This window comes from Mirounga leonina, unplaced genomic scaffold, assembly GCF_011800145.1.
Source record: "Mirounga leonina isolate KUSES-001 unplaced genomic scaffold, KU_Mleo_1.0 Mir_125, whole genome shotgun sequence".
Taxonomy (NCBI): domain Eukaryota; kingdom Metazoa; phylum Chordata; class Mammalia; order Carnivora; family Phocidae; genus Mirounga; species Mirounga leonina.
The window spans coordinates 18674940-18697703 of NW_023270305.1; the positions used below are offsets into that span (position 1 = coordinate 18674940).

The 22764-nt window shown below is 42.8% G+C and overlaps 1 protein-coding gene and 1 long non-coding RNA gene across 13 annotated transcripts in view; one reads left to right on the forward strand and one right to left on the reverse strand.

Moving 5' to 3' along the window:
- Positions 1 to 1006: 1006 nt before the first annotated feature.
- LOC118007756 lies at positions 1007 to 17981 on the reverse strand. Its single transcript, XR_004678477.1, has 3 exons — positions 17683 to 17981; positions 3883 to 4017; positions 1007 to 1309 (listed from the first exon to the last, which is right to left on the reverse strand). It is a non-coding gene; the product is annotated as an uncharacterized LOC118007756 (long non-coding RNA).
- A 102-nt stretch (positions 17982 to 18083) lies between these two features.
- The window catches only part of BIRC6 (baculoviral IAP repeat containing 6), a 227928-nt gene continuing 223247 nt past the window's right edge, over positions 18084 to 22764 (forward strand). For 5 of the 12 annotated variants that reach the window (XR_004678476.1, XM_035000872.1, XM_035000874.1 and 2 more), the window contains exon 1: positions 18085 to 18515. Coding sequence is in view for 11 of the 12 variants with exons in the window: in XM_035000872.1 (XP_034856763.1) it covers positions 18191 to 18515 (325 nt within the window). In the remaining variant the exon portion in view is untranslated. Of the gene's footprint in view, positions 18516 to 22764 lie in introns of all 12 variants that reach the window. The other 7 variants (XM_035000878.1, XM_035000873.1, XM_035000879.1 and 4 more) reach the window with 3 other exon arrangements.

A 22764-nucleotide genomic window follows, 5' to 3' on the forward strand; every position in this document is an offset into this window, starting at 1 on the left:
CCCTCTGCTTGTGTTCCCTCTCTCGCTGTCTCTCTCTCTGTCAAATAAATAAATAAAATCTTTAAAAAAAAATATTACAGCCCCTACTGCTTCTTCCCCACTCATTCCAGTACTGCTTCTCTGTGGCAACTCATTTGTTTTTGTTTTTCATATAGTCATCTTTATAACTAAATAATAGTCCTATGTTAATATTTCTTGATGTATCAATTGTAGACATTTACTCCTACCTTTGAAAGGTAAAGATTTTTTTTTTTTAAGATTTTATTTATTTATTTGATAGAGTCACAGCGAGAGAGGGAACACAAGCAGGGGGAGTGGGAGAGGGAGAAGCAGGCTTCCCTTGGAGCAGGGAGCCCGATGCGGGACTCGATCCCAGGACCCTGGGACCATGACCTGAGCCAAAGGCAGCCACTTAACGACTGAGCCACACAGGCGCCCCTAAAAAGTAAAGATTTAACTACTTAAGCTATTCTCTCTCCGCTCCAGTTATAGTACATTATCTTTACTTATTATATTGAAAGTCTTTATAACTTAAGCTGCTGTTTCTTGTTCATCAGCTTTTTTTTTTTTTTACAGTAGTTCTTGTCTCCCCAAGCCGTTACCATATCTTCCTTTCCTTCTCTCCTTCCAACCAACCTCTGTCAGCTTCAGTTTTGCTTTCTATCTTTTAATTTTATGACATCAAGGTTAATGACAACTACATTCTGTTCTGTAGCCATAGACAAATATTCAATGTTTTGTCCATAATCGATTCTAAACTTTGAATGGCTGTCAACAACATTTGCTCTGTTATCACAATGTAAACATTACTCAGTGCAGAAACAGGTGCTACCCCAGGACAACATTTCCTCTTTCATGAGTCCACTTTTTGACCCCTCCCTCTGCCACTTAAGAGAAAATGTCCCTTTCCTTGAATTCCATCATGTTCAAAATCAAGTCACATTTTAGTTTGCTTCATATCTGGGCCATGGCTATCTTGAGATTTTATTTGTTTTTCCTACAAATCCCAATTGCCTTTCTTTTTCCCTACTGAAGAGAAGACATATGTGCCTCTTTTATCCATCCATAGCATGAAATACTTCCGTTCTTTGAATACATGGAGCCCACTGACTTATGTCCTCGGGAGATAGATGCCTTCCAGATCTGCCACATCTTGGCATTGTTCTTTACTGGACTCTTGGTTAGTTACTGTGTTCTTGTATCCCATGTCTTCTTTTTCGATTTTTGCCCTTGTTTGCTGACACAGATTAATATATTTTCACAAGGATTTCTTGTCTTCTAATTTAGGATATGTCCTTGATTTTCCTTTCTGAAAAAGAAGGTAGTATGGGCCCATTTGAATTTCTTCTACTTTAAATGTTCTCCCCTTGTGAACTTATCTTGCAACCCCCTTCTTAGATTCCTTAGAAGAGAAGCACCAATATTCTTTAAAAGGTAGGTGTAGGAGCGCCTGGGTGGCTCAGTAGTTAAGTGTCTGCCTTTGGCTCAGGTCATGATCTCAGGGTCCTGGTATCGAGCCCCGCCAGGCTCTCTGCTCAGCGGGAAGCCTGCTTCTCCCTCTTGCACTCTCCCTGCTTGTGTTCCCTCTCTCGCTGTCTCTCTCTCTGTCAAATAAATAAATAAAATCTTAAAAATAAATAAATAAAAGGTAGGTGTATTATGAATTCTATAACTTCGAGCAACCATTGGTTCTCTATATGGTGGAATAATGATCCAAGTAATATGGAAAAACCTAATATGTGTTTTGCAGCATAAAAGTTGCCAGCTTTTATAGAGGTTGAGTGAATTTGACCAATTTTGTCAAATTGTCTTGATTTTAACAGTGTTTCCCAGTAACATAGATTAACTCAATATAGGGGTGTACAATTTAATTATTGTAGCTATTTAAAGAGAAGACCTAAATTATAACAAGAAATTTTATTTTTTAATAACGGACATGAGAGGGCGCCTGGGTGGCTCAGTTGGTTAAGCGACTGCCTTCGGCTCAGGTCATGATCCTGGAGTCCCTGGATTGAGTCCTGCATCGGGCTCCCTGCTCAGCAGGGAGCCTGCTTCTTCCTCTGACCCTCCCCCCTCTCATGTGCTCTCTCTCTCTCTCTCTCTCTCTCTCTCATTCTGTCTCAAATAAATAAATAAAATCTTTAAAAAATATATATATATATAATGGACATGAGATAAACTTTTCTTTAGCCTAAAGAATTTAAGCATATTTTAATGTTTAAAATGTTTTTTTTTAAAGATTTTATTTATTTATTTGACAGAGAGACACAGTGAGAGAGGGAACACAAGCAGGGGGAGTGGGAGAGGGAGGAGCAGGCTTCCCATGGAGCAGAGAGCCCGATGTGGGGCTCCATCCCAGGACCCTGGGATCATAACCTGAGCCGAAGGCAGACACGTAACAACTGAGCCACCCAGGCGCCCCGTTTAAAATGTTTTTAAAATACAGTTTTTAAAATATTAATTATTTCTTATAAATATAGCTTAGAATAGGATTGATTCAGAAGCCTGAGACTAAAGGCAGGTAAAAATTGAGGCTTTTAAAAGGTGTCCATAATCCCAGAGTCTTTTCTGCAATTATGAGTTAGGGAGGTTGATCAATCTTAAGAGATCTGTCAGAAGGATATGATAGATAATATAAAAATCCTGGACATCAGTAGAAACTGGAATCTAAAACCAAGAGTTGGATAATAATAGTCCCCAGAACTGAACAGTCAAGATTCATGGAATAAATGGAAGGCAAGTATCCCAGCTGCAAAGAAATAATAGAGGTAAAAAGGATTACCCAATCAGCAAAGACAAATACACAGGCTTGTATACAGAGATGCTCTTCAAAATATTTGACAACCAATCGGGAACAAAGACTAATCAAAATTGAAGTTGACCATGGCTATGGAACAGTGCCTAGAGGACCCTGCTGCACAGAGCATTAACTCTTGAGTGGATACATTGGAGGGAGGGCCTGGGTGGCCTCCAGGTGGGAGGGGAAGTGTGAGGAAACACTGGCGTGTCCAGCATAGTAGCTGTTTCAGTATTTAAACCACCTGTATAGCTACGCTGTTAGTCCTGGCTCCCTGAGGTGGTTTCCAGTCTGGAGAACTTGCAGTTCTGGAGATCCAGATAATTTTCTAATCATCTATGCAGGAACTCAGCTTCCAAGATACTAAACGAAAATCCAGTTCTCAGAAACTGAGTGACAACTGTAGAAACTCAGCTCCAGAGGGGAGCTTATGCCTGAGGCTGGAAAACCTGGAACAAAGATTAGAACAAGCAGCAAAGCCAGAGGGCTACTGAATTTGGGCTCTGCATGTCTTATTAGCCTGGGGTCAGGTTGGAATCACAGTGAAGGGCAGGCCAGGACCATGGCGGGAAGGGTGGGGGGGGGCGTAGTAATGAGAATAACCTGGATTAGAACTTGAGGGTCCAGGCACAACATTTCAATGTATTCTAAAATCTTACTGATTGTACGAGCTAGGGTTTAGTGCAGGAAACAGAAACCATTGGACTTACCTTAAGCACGAAGGGATATATTATATAGATTTATGTGCTTAGAAGATCTTGGAAAGGGCTGAAGAGCAGGTTCTAGGCTAGGATGTGAGGAATGACTTCTAGAGCAATATAGAACTGACTCACCAGGGGGCTGCCTTCTGAGGCCACTACTTGGGATGACTGAGTTCAAGACCACAATACCATGGAAGCAGAATCCATCGTTGCAGGGTTCAGGAGTCCAACATGGCTTTTGTTGCCACAGTAAGCGCACTCCAACCCCCAGAAAGCTGTAGAAGGAAAACTGAAGGTGCTGTTGTAAAACAATAAAATCTCACATGTCTGTGACCTCACCTGCAGCAGAAAAGTAAGTATGAAGAACAAGAAAAGAGCTCTCACCTGATTTCTGCCCTTCCAAATCTCACTTGAACGTGTCTAATTGACAGAAGCCAACTCACATCCAGAGTTGGACCTGTGAAGGAGCCAGGATTGCAGGTTTTGGTGTTCTAGCCTCTCCTATTACAGGAAGGCACCCTAGAGAAGGGTAGAATGCAGGTTGAGTAAGCCAATCGACATTATCCACTAAAATGATACACCCATTTTAAAGTACAAAGAAATACGCTGAGTGGGAACAGAAGGGACCCCTCAAGGTATCAGCTAAAGGCAAGATGCTGTGCAGGAGCTCCAAAGTCAAGATTAAACATTTTTCTGTGGTGTTTATAATCACTATGGCCTTGATTTGCTTTCAACAGTTAGTACCTAATGGGTCAATCTTCTTTCAGGAAACTTACTTGACAATTTTATTTTGCAAATGTGTAATGCATCCATATGGTTCAAAATTTGGAAGTTTCACAAAGCTTTGTAGTAACTGCCCTTCAGCTACTCAGTTATTCTCCTTAGAAGTAAACACTCATATCTTTTTTTTTTTAATTATTCTAGTACAATCTGCTCTGGATTTTTAAATTTTGTTTTTTATATTTTTCATTTTAATTTTTTTAAGTAGGCCCCATGCCCAATATGGGACTTAAACTCATGAACCTGGGATCAAGAGTCACATGCTCTACTGACTGAGGCAGCCAGGCAACCCCCAACAACCATAGCTTTTCTGTGTGTATTTTTCCAGAGCTATTTTATTCATATATATGTATATATGTGTATCATAGTCTCCTTTTCCCTTTTACACAATGATGACCTTTATGTGCATTGCTGTGCCCTGAATTTTTTAAAAAGATTTTTTTGTTTTTATTTGACAGAGAGAGACACAGCAAGAGAGGGAACACAAGCAGGGGGAGTGGGAGAGGGAGAAGCAGGCCTCCCACGGAGCAGGGAGCCCAACACGGGGCTCGATCCCAGGACCCCGGGATCATGACCTGAGCCCAAGGCAGACGCTTAACGACTAAACCACCCAGGCGCCCCTGTGCCCTAAATTTTTTTGAATCATTTCCCAGTAAATCTTAGACATTATGCCATATCACCACAAAAAGAACCTCTCCATTCTTATTTATACATGCTTAATCTTCTACTATATGATTAAATACCATAATTTATTTAACCAGTTCCCTATTGGTAGATGTTTAGGTTGCTTCTTTTGCCTTGAACAATAATCTTGTACACATGCCATTTCATAAGTCTGATGGCATAGTCATGGGATATTCCTAGATGTAGAATTGCTGGAATTTTCAGTATTTAAAAAAAGAATATGGACTAGAAATGATGAGGAACATCTGGAGGCATTAAGCTAGTTCTGGTCATTCTAATGTGCTTAGATTGGGGTCACCCTATGGTGAATCCTCTAGGATTTTTTTTTTAAGATTTTATTTATTTATTTGAGAGAGAGTGAAAGAGTGAGAGAGAGCACAAGTGGGGGAGAGAGAGAAGCGGGCTCCCTTCTGGTTAGGGAGCCCAATGAGGGGCTCAATCCCAGGATCCTGGGATCATGACCTGAGCCGAAGGCAGATGCTTAACCAATTGAGCCACCCAGGCACCCCCTCTAGGACTTTATTTAGGACCTTGTGATTTCACTTGACTGCTTTCCCCTTAATCCTCCAATTTACTATGATCAACTTGTCCTTAAAATTAAGTAAACTTGGGGGTGCCTGGGTGGCTCAGTCGTTAAGCATCTGCCTTTGGCTCAGGTCATGATTCCCAGGGTCCTGAGATCGAGCCCCACATTGGGCTCCCTGCTCAGCGGAAGCCTGCTTCTCCCTCCCCCACTTCCCCAGCTTGTGTTCCCTCTCTCACTGTGTCTCTCTCTGTCAAATAAATAAATGGAATCTTTAAAAAAAATAAATGAAATGAAATTAAGTAAACTTGGGGTGCCTGGGTGGCTCAGTCGGTTAAACATCTGCCTTTGGCTCATGTCATGATCCCAGGGTCCTGGGATTGAGCCCCACTTCAGGCTCCCTGCTTAGTGGGGAGACTGCTTCTCCCTCTCCCTCTGCCTGCCTCTCCCCCTGCTTGTGCTTGTGCTCTCTCTGTCAATTTTAAAAAATTAAGTAAACTTAACTATTGGGATTTCATCGAGATAAAAAGCTTCTGCACAGCGAAGGAAACAAAAAAACTAAAAGGCAGACTACAAAATGGGAGAAGATATTGGCAAATTATATATCTGACAATGGTTAGTATCCAAAATCTATAAAGAACTTACCAAACTCAATACCCCAAAAATAAATAATCCAGTTAAGAAATGGGCAGAAGACATGAATAGACACTTTTCCAAAGAAGACATCCAGATGGCTTATAGTCACATGAAAAGATGCTCAACATCACTTACCAAGAGGGAAATACGAATCAAAACCATGATGAGATACCACCTTACACCTGTCAGAATGGCTAAAATTAACAACACAAAAAACAACAGGTGTTGGCGAGGATGTGCAGAAAGGGGATCCCTCTTGTACTGTTGGTAGGAATGCAAACTGGTGCAACCACTCTGGAGAACAGTTTGGAGGTTCCTCAAAAAATTAAAAATAGAACTACCCTATGACCCAGCAATTGCACTACTAGGTATTTACCCAAAGGATACAAATATACAGATTTTAGGGGTGCCCGGGTGGCTGGCTAAGTGGGTTAAGTATCTGACTTTGGCTTGCGTCATGATCTTAGGGTCCTGGGATCAAGCCTCCCATCGGGCTCTGTGCTCAGTGGGGATTCTGCTTGTCCCTCTGCCCTTTCCCCCACTCATGCTTTCTCTCTCTCAAATAAATAAATAAATAATCCTTAAAAAAAGAAATTCAAAGGGTATACATGCACCTTGATGTTTATAGCAGTGTCATCAATAATACCAAAACTATGGAGAAAGCCCAAATACCCATCAACTGATGAATGGATAAAGATGTGATATATATACCATGGAATGTTACTCAGCCATCAAAAAGAATGAAATCTTGCCGTTTGCAATGACATGGATGGAGTTAGAGTGTATTATGCTAAGTGAAATAAGTTAGTCAGAAAAAGACGAATACCATATGATCTTACTCATATGTGGAATTTAAGGAAGAAAACAGATGAACGTATGGGAAGGGGGAAAAGAAAAGGAGAGGTGACACAAGCCGTAAGAGACTCTTAATGATAGAGAACAAACTAAGGGTTGATGGAGGGAGGTGGGTGGGGGATGGGCTAGATGAGTGATGGGTATTAAAGGGGGCACTTTTTGTGATGAGCTCTGGGTGTTGTATGTATGTGATGAATCACTGAATTCTACTCCTGAAACCATTATTGCACTGTATGTTCACTAACTAAAATTTAAATAAAAATAAAAAAAATAAATTTAATTAAATAAAATTCCTCTTCGCAGGACAATTTACCAATATCTATAAAAATAAATAATACCTGGGGGTGTCTGAGTGACTCAGTTGGTTGGGCATCCGACTCTTGGTTTCAGCTCAGGTCATAATTTTGGGGTCATGACATTGAGCCACACATCAGGCTCTGTGCTCAGCATGGAGTCTGCTTGAGATTCTTTCCCTCTCCCTCTCCCTCCCCCTCTGCCCCTCCCCCCACTCACTTTCTCTCTCTCTCAAATAAATAAAATCCTTAAAAAAAATAATGCATGTATACTTCACCCAACAATTCCACTGGAATCACCATAATATCTAGCAATAGGGTCTGTTTAAAAAAAAACATTACAGTACATAGAGTCAATGGCATACTGTTAGTTGTATAAAAGAACAAGGAAGCTGTTCATGAACTGATATGGAAAAATCTACTAGAAATATCATTAAGCACAAGAAGCAAGGTGCAGATAACTATGTAGAATATGCTAATTGTGTAATAATAAAGAGAAGGATGATATATATTCTTATTTGATTGTAAATGAATGTTTACAATTTCTAGAATGATACTTAGAAAACTAACAATTGTGGTTAACTGTTGGTGGGAGGGAAGGAAATCCAGGCAAATGGAAGACAGAAGGATGGGAGACGGGGGTGGCAGGGAGAGGAGGGGAAAAGAAGGAACAATTTTTTTAAAGACAAAGTATAAAATAACATAAACTTTAAGTAAAATAGTCCAGAAGCATAGTATACTGGGAAACCCCATGTTCCTTTGAAAACTCTGGAAATTCCTGTGGTACCCATATATTTTCTAGTTGCCTCTGTCTTTAAGTTCTGCTGACTTCTCTTCTTTTTTTTTTTTTTCTATTTTACCTCCCATGCAGTATTGTCCCTTTGCCATCCTGTGTCAGAGCTGTGCTGTCATCCTGATTCATTCAATCCCCAAAGCACCACACAAGGATGCTTGTAGCACATTATGGTCCACAAACAACCTCAACTTTTGGATCTTGTTTTTTTTTTTTTAATTAACATATAATGTATTATTTGTTTCAGAGGTACAGGTCTGTGATTCATCAGTCTTACACAATTCACAGGCTCACCATAGCACATACCCTCCCCAGTGTCCATCACCCAGCCACCCATCCCTCCCACCCCCCTCCACTCCAGCAACCCTCAGTTTGTTTCCTGAGATTAAGAGTTTCTTATGGTTTGTCTCCCTCTCTGGTTTCGTCTTCTTTCATTTTTTCCTCTCTTTGCCTATGTGGATCTTGTTCTTAAAATTCCCTCAGTCACTCCCTCTGCATGACTGCCTCTTCACAGAGCTCTGTAGCTGGGTCCTTGTCTCCTCTTTGCTCTTTGCCCCTATTCTCTAGTGTCCCTCCCCAAATTTCTGTGACTTTCTTAAGGCAAAGCAATTTGGCTCTCTCTTTGCCTCTCAGTCTGAGCTAAAAGGCCTCTCTGTCAGCCAACCAAAAGCATGTTGGTGTGTGGTGTGGGTGGTGTGTGTCTGTGTGTGGGGGGTGGGTGTGTTAGATTTTTATTTTGAAATAATTTTAGATTTAACAGTGAGGTTGCAAAAATAATACAGAAAGTTCCTGAATGCCTATCACCCAGTTTTCCCTAGTGTTAATATCTTAAATAACAATAGTACATTTACCATTTACTATTACTAATAGTACAAAAACACGAATTAACATGAGTACAACACTGTAAACTAATGACAGACTTTATTTGGATTTCTTCAGATTTTCCATTGACGTCCTTTTTCTGTTCCAGGATCCAATCCCAGATCCCACATTACGTTTAGATATCATGTCTCCTTAAGTCTTCTCTGACACTTTCTCAGTCATTCCTTGTCCTCAAGACCTTGAAACTTTTGGCATGCCTGGGTGGCTCAGTCGATTAAGCGTCTGCCTTCGGCTCAGGTCGTGGTCCCAGGGTCCTGGGATTGAGCCCTGCATCCAGCTCCCTGCTCAGCGGGAGCCTGCTTCCCCCTCTTCCTCTGCATCTCCCCCTGCTTGTGCTCTCTCTCTCTCTCTCTGTCAAATAAAATCTTAAAAAAAAAAAAAAAGACCTGGAAACTTTTGAAGAGTACTGAAACTTGTGAAGAGTACAGTCCTTTTGTAGCATGGCCTCTATTTCAGATCTGATATTTTTCTCATGATTAGATTGAGGCTATGCATTTTTAGCAAAAAAATTCAAGTAATGTACTTCCTTTGGAGGGCACATAATGTCAATGTACGGAATATTTTCAGAATTACTAACCCATATGTTTGTGAGAAACAAGTTTACTAACTAACCAGGGTATATAGGACCTGGTGCAGTTCTTTTTTCTTTAACTTTAAGTATACAATCAAAATACTGGTTTCCAAAGTTACTTGGATTAATTGTTTTCCACTGCACTCCCTGCAGCCTGCTTATGTTATTGATTCATAATACACTTAGGGTCATTTTTTATAATTTATATTCCATTTTGGATTTCCTTCACAGTCTGGTTGAAAATTTTTTAAAATTTACATTAAGATGTGTTTTTAGGGGCACCTGGGTGGCTCAGTCAGTTAAGAGTCTGCCTTTGGCTCAGGTCATGATCCTAAGGTCCTGGGACTGAGTCCTGCATCGGGCTCCTTGCTCAGCCAGGAGCCTGCTTCTCCCTCTGCCTCTCCCCCTGGTTGTGCTCACTCTCTCTCTCTGATTAAAAAAAAAAAGGGGGGGGGCGCCTGGGTGGCTCAGTTGGTTAAGCGACCGCCTTCGGCTCAGGTCATGATCCTGGAGTCCCGGGATCGAGTCCCACATTGGGCTCCCTGCTCAGCGAGGAGCCTGCTTCTCCCTCTAACCCTACCCCCCTCATGCTCTCTCTCTCATTCTCTCTCTCTCTCTCAAATAAATAAATAAAATCTTAAAAAAAAAAAAAAAGATGTGTTTTTAAACAAAGTACATTCTCTTCAGGAGAAAGACTCTATAGACAGCTCTCATAGCAGAGACCAAACTAGGTTAGGTCCAAGGATGTAATTTGTCCACACAGAGGGTTTTTTGTTGTTATTGTTGTTGTTTTAACAATTGTGAATTCCTTGCTACCATTGAAAAGTTGGAAACTTCACACAAAAAGTCCAAACTGACAGCTGTGTTTAAAAGAATCAGATCTATCTACACTGACCCTGCCTTCCTATAGGGCAAGAGTTCCAACTCAGAAGTCTCTGTAGGACAAGGAGGTTCCCCTAGAGGAGGTTAGGGATTCCTGCAATTGAGAAAGAGTGCGCTGGGGTCAGAGTGAGGGACACCGGGAAGAGGCAGGATTACAACCCAGGTCCGCTGACCTGAGCATTCCTCTCACTATACCACATTCCCTCCGGGCACTAACATCAAATTAATAAGGTTATACCCTTTTGGGGGAAGTTTAGTATGAATAGTGGCTGAAAATACAGGTTATGAAGTCCCTTGGGAGTTCAAAGTTCAAACCATGACTCCCCTACTTAACTAGTATATGATCTTCCTTATACCTGTAACTCCTTAGGACTTCAGTGGCACCATCCAAAAGCAGTAAGACAATATTTTGCACTTTAGGATTGTTGTAAGTCATAGTTAAACTAATGTTCCTCCCTTAGTCTTCTCAAACTGTATACTGCCCAAATGTTGACTTATGTATTGAAAAGTTCATTGCAGTTGCTTACAGGAGAGACTGCTCTTCAGAAGGGCAGTTCATTATCAGATCAGGGAACACCCAGAGTATTGACTATTCTGACACAGTGGGGCAGGTTAGAAATGAGAGGAAAGAGATAAGGGGTGAGTGTGATGTGAAGAGGACCCTCCACTTGGAGGAGATCACAGCCACAGAAAAATGTTAGGCACCCAGGACAGAGCTTGCTAGCCTAGAGAAGGATCCTGAGATGAACAGCACATCACTTCCTGACACGTCAGGTGGCTAGACTCTCCCCATATTATTTTTTATTCAGGAAAACTAGAGTGGGTCCCTTAGAGACATGGATCTGCTTTAAACCAGTGAGGCTGTGGGCATTTGAGCTGAGGCTTGTGCAGGGTGTCCAGGGCAAGTGGTCAGTAGCTAGGTTGATGTACTCATTCCTCTGACTTGTAAATTCTGCTGGACTAAAACATCATGACAGTCAAAGCCTTTACTGTCACATTTTTCCTTCATTCAGCCAACTGTAAGGTCAGGAAATGGGGAGTCTTTGGACATCTTTCTCTCACTCCAGGATTGTTGAACCAATGATGGATTCTACTTTTTATTTATTTATTTTTAAGATTTTATTTATTTATTTATTTGAGAGAGAGAGAGCACAAGAGGGGGTAGGGTCAGAGGGAGAAGGAGACTCCCTGCTGAGCAAGGAGCCCGATGCGGGACTTGATTCCGGGACTCCAGGATCATAACCCGAGCCAAAGGCAGTCGCTAAACCAACTGAGCCACCCAGGCGCCCTGGATTCTACTTTTTACAACATCTCACATCAGCCACGACTATTCGTTCCTTTGCTGCCATGCCAGTTCAGGTCACTATTCACTCTCCAGAATCCTACTCCAGGTTACGTTGACATTTCCTCTTCCTGGAACCCTCTTCTTTGGTTCTCACCATTCAGATTTTAGTCCTAATGGCCTTCCTGGCCACCTTCTCTTAAGCAGCCCCCTCCTGGTCACCAGATCAGGTTCTCTCTTTTACTTCCTTAATTGTACTTGACAAAATCTAAAGTTATCTTGGTTTTTTGTTTGTTTATATCACTCTAGTATATACATTCCATGAGAGTATAGAGACTATAATTGTCTTTTTCACTCTGCACCCCTACAGTGTAGAACAGTGTCTGGCATTTTTGAGTGAATAAATAGATGAATAATCTCCTAATTGGTCTTCCTGTTTCTGCCCTTGTAGAGTGAGGAACGTGAGGCATTTGCCTTGGGTGCAAAATTTTAAGAGGGTGCCCAAAACCTTAGTATTCAGGGTAAATCATAATTTAATGAAATGTTTTTTTAAAATCAGAATAAACGCAAAAAATGGTGGGAAAAAACATCAGAATTTTAACTAAGGGCAGCATCTGCCCTCCCACATGCTGTTGTACTTTTCTCAAGCTAATCCCCACCCTGGTTCCAATAAAACTTGGTTCACAAAAACAGGGAGGGGGAGTGTAGGCCATTGTTTGTAGATTTGCTTTTTTTCAAGTCTTGCTTTAAAATATGATTTATCTGGGGGCGCCTGGGTGATTCAGTCATTAAGCGTCTGCCTTCTGCCTTCGGCTCAGGTCATGATCCTGGGGTCCTGGGATCGGGCCCTGGATCGGACTCCCTGCTCCACGGGAAGCCTGCTTCTCCCTCTCCCACTCCCCCTGCTTGTGTTCCCTCTCTCGCTGTGTCTCTCTCTGTCAAATAAATAAATAAAATATTTTTTAAAAAATATGATTTATCTGGCTCGCTGAGTGTTTTGGCAGGTCTTTACATTTTGCATGGTAGGTGAGCGCCTTACTGTTTCTCCCTAGTCGGGGCCCTGATTGTGGCTTTTAAATTTTCTCCTCATACAACAGCCAGAGTGGTCTTTTTACAGGCAAATCAGATCATATCATTCCATTGCTAAAGGTTTTCCTTTGCACTTAATATAAAGTCCAAAATTCTTAGTGTGGCCTACACCTACCCGTCCCTACAAAGACTGGCCCCTGCCTTGCTCTTGAACCTCATTCCCATTGCCTTCCGAACTCCAGGGGCACTTGCTGGAATAAGCCAAATGCCCCACCACCTTCATACAGAATAGTCTCTACCCAGAATATTCTCTTTTCCAAGATACTCCTAAATACTGGCATTTCCTTTCCAGGTTTCAGGTGTTAGCTGGACTTTTTACTTCCATGGAAAAGCCTGGCTTGACTCTCCAGGCCTGTTACTTTCTCATAGTGCTAGGGTTTCTCCTTCATACACTTAGCACATTGGCAATCATGTGTTTAGTATGATGATGATTTGGTTAATGTCTGTCTGCTCACTTGATGGCAAATCCCCAGGAGCAGAGATTATGACTGTCTCTTTGTTCTGTTGTTTCTGTCATCTTTACTCTTATCACATGCCTTGTCTGTAGTATGTGCTTAATAAACACCTAACTCAGTGACTGGGCCATAATAAACTCTTAATAAATGTTTGCAAAGTTATGATTAGAAGGGTAACTCAGATAGTGTGCTTTCAGAAGCAAGAAGGAGAGCAAATGAATTTTCTAGGCACTTTAATGGACTTCCAATTCATTCCCACTGGTTTATTTATTTATTTATTTTAGTCTGTGACTTCTTTGATCTCAGACTGCAATCCTATGCTTACCCTTTTCATATCTATAGCTTCCAAGGTGTCTATCCTTACCCCCGAACAGCCTGGTGAATTTTTGTATGATTGCCTACAAGTGTCAAAGGTAAGCAGATCAGGTATCCTTTCAATTAATGCCATATTGAGCTTTTCTCCATAAACAATGGCTGCTCACACCAAAAAGGCACTATGCTTTCCTTTTTTTTTTTAAAGATTTTATTCATTTATTTGAGAGAGAGAGAGAGAGCACGAGCTGGAGGGAAGGGTGGAGGAAAAAGGAGAAGCAGACTCCCTGCTGAGCCTGGGATCATGACCTGAGCAGAAGGCAGATGCTTAACCAACTGACTGAGCCACCCAGGCACCCCTCCCAAGACTGAATTTTAATGATACACATACTAGCTGTTAATATCAGGCCAGATAGAAGTAATTTATAGATCAGCCTTTCCATTACAAATCATTAGAACTTCATCATTTCCTGCATTGGGATAAACCAAATCTGCATGTAAACTTCTGGGCATTAGGGTGATAATTTCTAATTTTTTTTTTTTTTTTTTTAGTTTAGAGATTCCTTTATTGTCATCAAACTGCTTTTTCCTCTAAATTTAGATTCCTTTATTACATTAGGCATTTTTTTGGGAAGATTTTATTCATTTATTTGACAGAGAGAGAGAACACAAGCAGGGGGAGGAGGCAGAGGGAGAGGGAGAAGCAGGCTTCAAGCCGAGCATGGAGCCGACGTGGGGCTCAATCCCAGGACCCTGGGATCACGACCTGGGCCGAAGGCAGACGCTCAACTGACTGAGCCACGCAGGTGCCCCAGGCATTTTTTTAATGCAACATTTGTATATGGCTCAATTGTGTGTGTCTGTGTGTGAGTGTGTGGTGAGTTTTACTAGAGTGTGTTATAAATGTGCCTAAATTCTAGCTCCCATGGCATGACCTCAGCCACCCATTCAGAGTCCCCCTAGTATTTACCAGGGAATCTTTAGAGTGTTTATTCTGTAAGCTCTAGAATCAGTTTTGCCTCTCTCTGCTCCTATGGAGCTGCAGACACAGGCTTCTGCTCAGCCAGTCACCACCTGCAGCTGTGGGCCAGTTGTCCCCTTTGAGGCCTTAGCTTCGACTCTTCTTCCTTAAGACTGGCCCCCACTACCAATGGCTGCATAAGGGAAACAGGGGTGCATCTGAGAAACTGCTCTCTCTCTATGCTTATTTCTTTTTCTTGCCTTGTTGCAGTGACTTCCGTTAAGTTCCAGAACTTCTAGTACTGCGTTGAAAAGGAGTAGTCAGAGTAGATGTCCTTGGCTTGTCCCTGATTTTAGAGGGAAATCATTCAGTCTTTTACTGTTAAGTATGCTGTTAGCTGTAGGTTTTGGGTTTTGTTTTGTTTTGGTAGATACGTTTTACAAGGTTGAGGAAATTTCCCTTTATTTTTAGTTGGCTGAGAGTTTTGTTTTTTTCTTCAAATAGATGTGGGTTTTGTCAAATGCTTTTTCCATGTCAGGCCCCCTTTCTGGGTCCACATTTCTGATTCCAACAAATTCCTCTTTCAAAATGATTGTTATTGGGAATTTCTACTTTCTTTAGGCAATCACCACCTATGACCAAAATGGTTTGGCTGGAGACCCTCAAAAGCTTCAAAATAGACTAGTCATGAAAATCAGTGTATTTTCAAAGTTAGAAGTATTCATTCTCAATTCCACATGCAGAAAGAAATCAACACAGTTGATATTGAACATCACCAAGTCTTGTCCAATTTCATTTTTATGATAACTTCAATTTAAGGAATCTTAACCTGGGTCCTGAAACACTTAACTGCAGTTTTTGAGGTCTCAATAAGTGCTCAAACAAAAATACATATTCACAAAAACAAGCAACAAGTTACACTAGAGTACTCTTTGAAACACTTGTTTTGCAGGAATCTATAGTCATAGGAGTTTGTGGAATGTTGGTTAAAGAAGGTTAAACAGGATTCTTTATCATAGGTCTCAGAGCTTTTGGTAGCCTAATGTGTATTATAAATCTTCCAAGAGGGGGCGCCTGGGTGGCTCAGTCGTTAAGCGTCTGCCTTCGGCTCAGGTCATGATCCCAGGGTCCTGGGATCGAGCCCCGTATCGGGCTCCCTGCTCCGCGGGAAGCCTGCTTCTCCCTCTTTTCAATATAGTATAACATGGAAGTACACTAACTTTAGTGTTCAGGTTATTAGTTTGTTTTCCCTATCAATAAGGGGGGGGCTCAATTTGCATTCAAGGCCTATTCAGGTACCCTTTCAGATTAATGAAAAAATTTGGCTCAAATGAGTTTTTTTTTTTTTTTAAGATGGCAGACTAGCTTAATGACTGAGCCACCAGGTGCCCCTCAAATGAGTCTTGACAGAAAACAACTTTGAAATGGCAGTTTTTAGTTTCTGCTTGTGTCCTGAGATGTAAAACACCTTTAGAATGACACCCCCAATTACATTTAAATTTATTTGCATACTTTATTTACCTCAAGGCACTCAAGTTTTGAACAGGAGGTTAAGTTAGGAGTCTGGGTTCTGGAGTCAAGCTGCCTGAGCTCAAACTCTAGCTTGCTGTTAACCCCTCCTCCTAAGCTGGGAGACTCTGGATAAGACTTCACCTCTGTGTTTTCATTTTTACAGTTTACAAGTACTTTGGTAAGTTTTACAATTTACAAGTCTTATTACAAACCTAAGTAGGGCAAATAATTTTAAGATTTCCAATTGATACTTGGTGGAACATTCTCAGAAGGTTTAAGTGACTTATCCAGGTTCATAGGTAGAACTGAAAAATGAAACCGCAGTGACTCAAAATCAGATATTCATTTAGACTTTAATACTTGGGTATTTTTCCACTTTATTATATGTTGCCGCCCAACATCAGATAAAAATGGCATATTTGCCATTCCAAAATGGAATGGATAGATTATATAAATACACCTTTGCATACAAATAAACAGGTTTAAGATGTAGGGATAATCTCTGAAGATTCCTGAAAGAAGTATGCAGGAATGTGGGAAGACAATTAACTTTTCATAACTTTTATTGAGCACCTACTGTATGTGAGATGCTGTTCTACACATTTTACATGACTCTTAATCTTCTCAACAGCACTTTAGGTTTTAAGGAAGAAGAATTTAGGCTTTCCAAGATAAAGAATGATCCCAAGAACATACAGTTCTGTATCCTGATTGTGGTACAGCAATCTACACATGATAAAATGACAGAGAATTATACACACAACATTTAAATGTCAAATCTCTGCTTTTGATATTGTATTAAACTTATGTAACATATAACTGTTGGGGAAACTGGGTAAATTGGACCTCTCTGTTCCAACTTTGAGGAATACTGGTCAGGTATTTTATAGAAGTCCCTAAATATGAGTTTGTCCAGTCTTTTGTTTTTGTTTTATTTTAAGATTTTACTTATTTATTTGACACAGAGAGAGCACAAGCACGGGGAGCGGCAGGCAGAGGGAGAAGCAGGCTCCCCGCTGAGCAGGGAGCCCAGCGATGCCCGGCCTGATCCCAGGACCTCGGGATCGTGACCTGAGCCAAAGGCAGACGCTTAACAGGCTGAGCCACCCAGGGGTCCCAACCCGTTTTTTTGAGAGTTAGATAGGGATTATGGTTTTTGGGGAGGCAAACCACAGAGGTTTGTATTATGTTTGCAAGTGTGAATCTAATAATTTTTTTTTTTGAAGATTTTATTTATTCATTTGACAGAGCACAAGCAGGGGGAGCGGCAGGCAGAGGGAGAGGGCGAAGCTCCCAACTGAACAAGGAGACTCATGTGGGGCTCCATCCCAGGACCCTGGGATCATGACCTGGGCAGAAGGCAGATGCTTAACGGACTGAGCCACCCAGGCGCCCCTAATAATTATAATAAAATAAAAATATGATCATAGTAAATTTACTTGGCTACAGTTCTTCCTGGCCCAACACCCCCACGCATCTATTAACAATTCACATTAACTGGAGTTGTTTGGGGTGTGGATAAAGACATTCAGCTAAATAATATACTTCCAGCACCTCCAATCTGGCACTTCTGTCCAACAAAAAGATCTGGGAATGGCGGCGTGCAATAGGCACGGGGTACTGAGGTCGTTTGGTTTCTCCCAATCCAGACCAGAGGTTTTTCAGACTGCTTACTTGTAGACTAGAGCCAAGCCCTGGGGTCTTCTTCCAGCCACAACCGAACAGCTACAACAGCGCCTGCAGGTAACCGTCCAGGTGCAGCTGGAACCGCGGCAAAAGGCTTCAGCGCATCTCAGACATGTCCCACCGGCCGGGGTCCCCGCCTAGCGGAAGCACACGGAGCCCAACCCCCACCGCCCACCGCCGGAGGCAAGGGAGCGGGGCGGGGCCCAGGCAGTGGCCACGCCCCAGGCTCGGGGTAAAAAAAACCCAAACCTGGGACATTGCGAACGCGGAGCTGGCTGGACCAGAGGCGCGTGGCACGCGCGAGCCCTCCCGCGCATGCTCCAGTCGCCCGCTGCCCGCCCCCTCCCCGGGTCCCGCCTCTTTCGCTCCCACTCCCCCTCCCCCGCCAACCTCCCTCCGAGCTTGGCCCCTCCGGGCGCGCGGCCGACGTCCCGCGTGCGTGCCGGCGCCTGACTTCACTTCCGGCTAACGCGCTCCACTTGCCCCCTGGCCCCGGATGGTGACTGGCGGTGGTGCTGCACCTCCCGGGACTGTCACTGAGCCGCTTCCCAGTGTGATTGTGCTGAGCGCAGGCCGGAAGATGGCGGCTGCGGCTGCGGCGGCCTCGGGCCCGGGCTGCTCCTCGGCGGCGGGGGCGGGAGCGGCCGGGGTCTCGGAGTGGCTGGTGCTGCGAGACGGCTGCATGCGCTGCGACGCCGATGGGCTGCACAGCCTTTCCTACCACCCGGCGCTCAACGCCATCCTGGCCGTCACTAGTCGCGGGACCATCAAAGTCATCGACGGCACCTCGGGGGCCACCCTGCAGGCCTCAGCGCTCAGCGGTGAGTGTGCGGCACGCCGGGCGGGGACCGGGCCCGCCGCGGGAGGAGCCGGGCCCGCGGGATGCCGGGGAAGGAAGCCGCCCAGCCCCGGTGCTCGGCCTCCGGCGGGGGGGGGAAGCGGCGTGACGGGAATGGGGTGGTGGAGGGCAAGGCTGGGGGTTCAGGCCTGCCTGTGAACCGAGGCCCGGAAGCTGGCGGAGGAGGACCGTGGGGCTTGGCTTTTTCAGAGGCTGCAGCTGGGAAGAAAAAAGACTGGCGAGTCGGGGAGTGGTGGGAGTTGCCTTTCGGGCCTTGAGCGTCCGGTGTAGGTTGGTCCTCTGGGAGAGGTGAGGAGGCCTCGGAGCTTGGCACCTGAGAAGGCCAGGCCCCCGGGTCGGTTCTGGAGAAGGTGTCGCTGCTGATCAGAGAGCGAACGAGTCGCCCGGTTGGTCCGACGTGAGAGCCTGGTGGCCGGAGGCGAGCGTCGGAGCCGGCATCTAAGCCATTCCCTCTGGTGGAGAGAAGCGGATACTCGGCTGTTCGTAGGACCCGCAGGTGCAGGGATGTACAGTGGGCTTCGCGCCGGGGGTGGGGGTGGGGTGCGCCTGGAGTGGGGGTGGGGAGGGAAGTAGGCGGGTCGGCTGCCTGAACTGTTAGTCGACGACTTTAGGACTCTGGCGGACGCCATGGAAGACCAGACCTTGTCCCCTAGATCGGGGCTTCCAACTTCTACCTCCTAGTGATGAGAAACTCAGGCCCTTTGGTGTGTGAAATACAGAGCCCGTGGGGTTCGTGATGAGATGCAACTTCATGCCCTCTCTCCTTGTTTTACCATAGCGAGCCGAAAGTTAGGATTCGGAGGTGTGTCTGAGTGTCGCCAGTGGAGGAGAGCACTTCTGGGTGGTGTAAACCTTGTTCCAGGAACGGGACTTTATGCATTAGGTGAACTCCCTGTATGCTGGAGTGGAGTGTTTCGGAATTGCCCTGGCTAAGTTGTGTTTGGCTGAGATGACCTTTCATTTGCGGTTAAATGATGTGTGGTTTAATTTAGAAGTTATAAGTTGAGATTGAAAAGTTAGTGCCTTTCATTTGCGGTTAAATGATGTGTGGTTTAATTTAGAAATTATAACTTGAGATTGAAAAGTTAGTATATGAGTGAGTTAGACTCGTGCATAGAGGTATATATGACTGCATTCAGACAAGTGAATTAGTTATGTGGCTTAACAATTCGCTTATATTTTAACATACACAAATAAGGAAAGGTCGTTATTCCAGTTTACTGTGTAATAAGGCACGTAAGAGTTAATAGCAATGTAGGGATAGAAGGATAAAATAAGAGGTTTAACTTTTGTCGATGTGAGAGTTGTGAAAGAAATGGATTGTATATAGCTACAGAATATAAACCTGGATCATATCTAAGATATATCTTAAGGGAAAGTTTTGGATTGTAGGCCTGTAATTTTTCGTTTCTTGGCTTAGGTAAAGGACAGGAGGGGTGTCCCGGATGTAACAATGAGTAGTAACTGCAATTTGGACGTAATAACAACTTGTCATTACATATGAGAAGGAGATTCTAATTAGTAATTGGGTATCTTTCTTCTTGAACTCACTTAAAATATTTCAAAAACAGAAAGGTATAAAGAATAAGATGAACAACCATGTATCCCTGATTCTGTTTATGAAATAAAACATTAGAAAGTTGAAGCCTCTTTTCTGTCTCTTGGATTGTATTCCTCCAATCCTCCCTCCCCCATGAGCATTCTCCTTAATTTGGTTTTATTGTTGTCACACGTTTTTATGTTTTTCAGTATATGCCTGTATCTTTAAACAACATCTAATACTCTTTCATGTTTTTGAACTTTGACCAATTGGTATCATAGTATATGTATTTGAATTTTTTATAAAAAGCCATATTAATGGAAGTTTTAAAATGTTTTTGATAGAAGAGAGTCTAATGGGGTGTTTTTATGCTTGGAGCTTATGTTTGAGAAAAATAATGTGTGTTAGAGTTTGTTATAAATGGTTGAGGAAATTGGACATGTATTAATGTGTCATGAAAGGTGAGAAAATAGTCACTCTGGTGGTAGATTCCTAAAGGGGAGGGTTTTAGGATTTTAACACAAGATTAAAGGTACATGCATAGAACGTCATTGATTTCGGATAACTTAGCTGGGATATGTTGGGGAATTTGTTAATTAGAAAAGTGTGGGGGGCGCCTGGGTGGCTCAGTTGGTTAAGCGACTGTCTTCGGCTCAGGTCATGATCCTGGAGTCCCTGGATCGAGTCCCGCATCGGGCTCCCTGCTCGGCGGGGAGTCTGCTTCTCCCTCTGACCCTCCTCCCTCTCATGCTCTCTGTCTCTCATTCTCTCTCTCGCAAATAAATAAAATCTTAAGAAAAAAAAAAAATTAAAAAAAAATAATGCAAGCTGATCCATTGATTCAGCCTTATAAAAAAAAAAAAAAAAAAAAGAAAAGTGTGGGATTGAATACAGTTGCAGATGCCCACACATTGAAGTTTGAGTATGTGATTTAAAATACGTGGAATAGTTTATGGAAAACAAAAGGATTACAAAAAAGTTTGAAAGTCACAATGGACAAAATCTGAAATGTTTTCAATTATGAGAATTGCAGTTATTGATAATATTTACCAAAGGTTGTATAGAGTCTTAAGTATGTCATCTATCAGGTGATTGGGGAGGGAATGCTGCATTTTTTGTCTTGCCTGGAATATGTATGTATTTTACATATTTATTTAGGAGGTTTGCTTTTAATGATTAATAGAGGGTGACAGTCCTATAAATAGAATGAGGAGGAGGTGCCAATAGTGACCATGGTCCTAAGATGACCCCTCTTTCCAGTTAAAGGGGCAAGGAGCCACTTTGTTTTATACCCCAGAGGAGAGACATCTTTGGGTGAAGGGAAAAAGAGTGGTGTACCCATATAGAGTTTTATTGGGTGATAGAGTTGTGTGTCTTCTGAATGGGTTCAGGTTGTAGGGTTATGGGTAGCTTATTAGAGTAGATTGGAAATTGAAGGTTGGGAGCAGGACTTGTGTGTATATATATTCAATTGGGTAGCAAAGGTGGTGAATTTTTGACCATGTCTACTAGTATATATCTGTATCTGACATAAAATGTTTTTAAATACACTCATTAGATTAAGAGCTATCAGTATAACAGAGGTTAGGCAAGTATTTGCTCCCTTTTAGCATTTAAGAGTTAAGAATTCGGAGTCTCTAGGCTGGTTCCTTGGCCTGGCATTCTTTGACTTCCATGATTTGGCCTCTACCAATCTCTCTAGTCTTCTCTCCCTATTTAGTTTTGTGAACTGGTTCATTTGATTTCCTTTCCTAACTCGGTGGTTTTGCTCTTTCTTGGAATGCACCAATTCCCTCCAGACATATCTTAGACATTTTTCAGGACCTAGAGCAGATCTTAACTTCCTGGTTCTTTTAGTCTGAAGTGATCCACTGAACCCCTATTCACATATTGTCCTCTTAATGTCTATTTCAGTAATTTGGCAACTTACTGTTCGCAGTATGTTTTCTGTCTTGAACTATTTAAATTCCATTTTATTTAGCTTTTTGCAAATATACGACGTCCATTTAACTATATTTAAAACTCCCTGTGGCGGGGCGCCTGGGTGGCTCAGTCGTTAAGCGTCTGCCTTCGGCTCAGGTCATGCTCCCAGGGTCCTGGGATCGAGCCCCACATCGGGCTCCCTGCTCAGTGGGAAGCCTGCTTCTCCCTCTCTCACTCCCTCTGCTTGTGTTCCCTCTCTCGCTGTGTCTGTCAAATAAATAAAATCTTAAATCAATCAATCAATCAATCAATCAATCTATCTATCTCCCTGTGGGAAGGAACCTGTCCTCTTGTTTATATCCCCTCCTCAGGATGCCCAGTACAAAATACTAATAACTATTTTTCAGTTGTGTATATAGGCCTAATGAGTATGTTAAATGGATGCTTTCTTACATACTGCTAAATAAACACTTTTTTTTCCCTTTTTTTTTTTTTTTAAGATTTTATTTATTTATTTGACAGAGAGAGACACAGCGAGAGAGGGAACACAAGCAGGGGGAGTGAGGGAGAAGCAGGCTTCCCGTTGAGCAGGGAGCCCGTTGTGGGGCTCGATCCCAGGCCCCTGGGATCCTGATCTGAGCCCAAGGCAGACGCTTAACGACTGAGCCACCCGGGCGCCCCTTCCCTTTCTTTTCTTAAATAGATTTTATTTTTTAGAGCAGTTTCAGGTTTGTAGTAAAATTGAGCA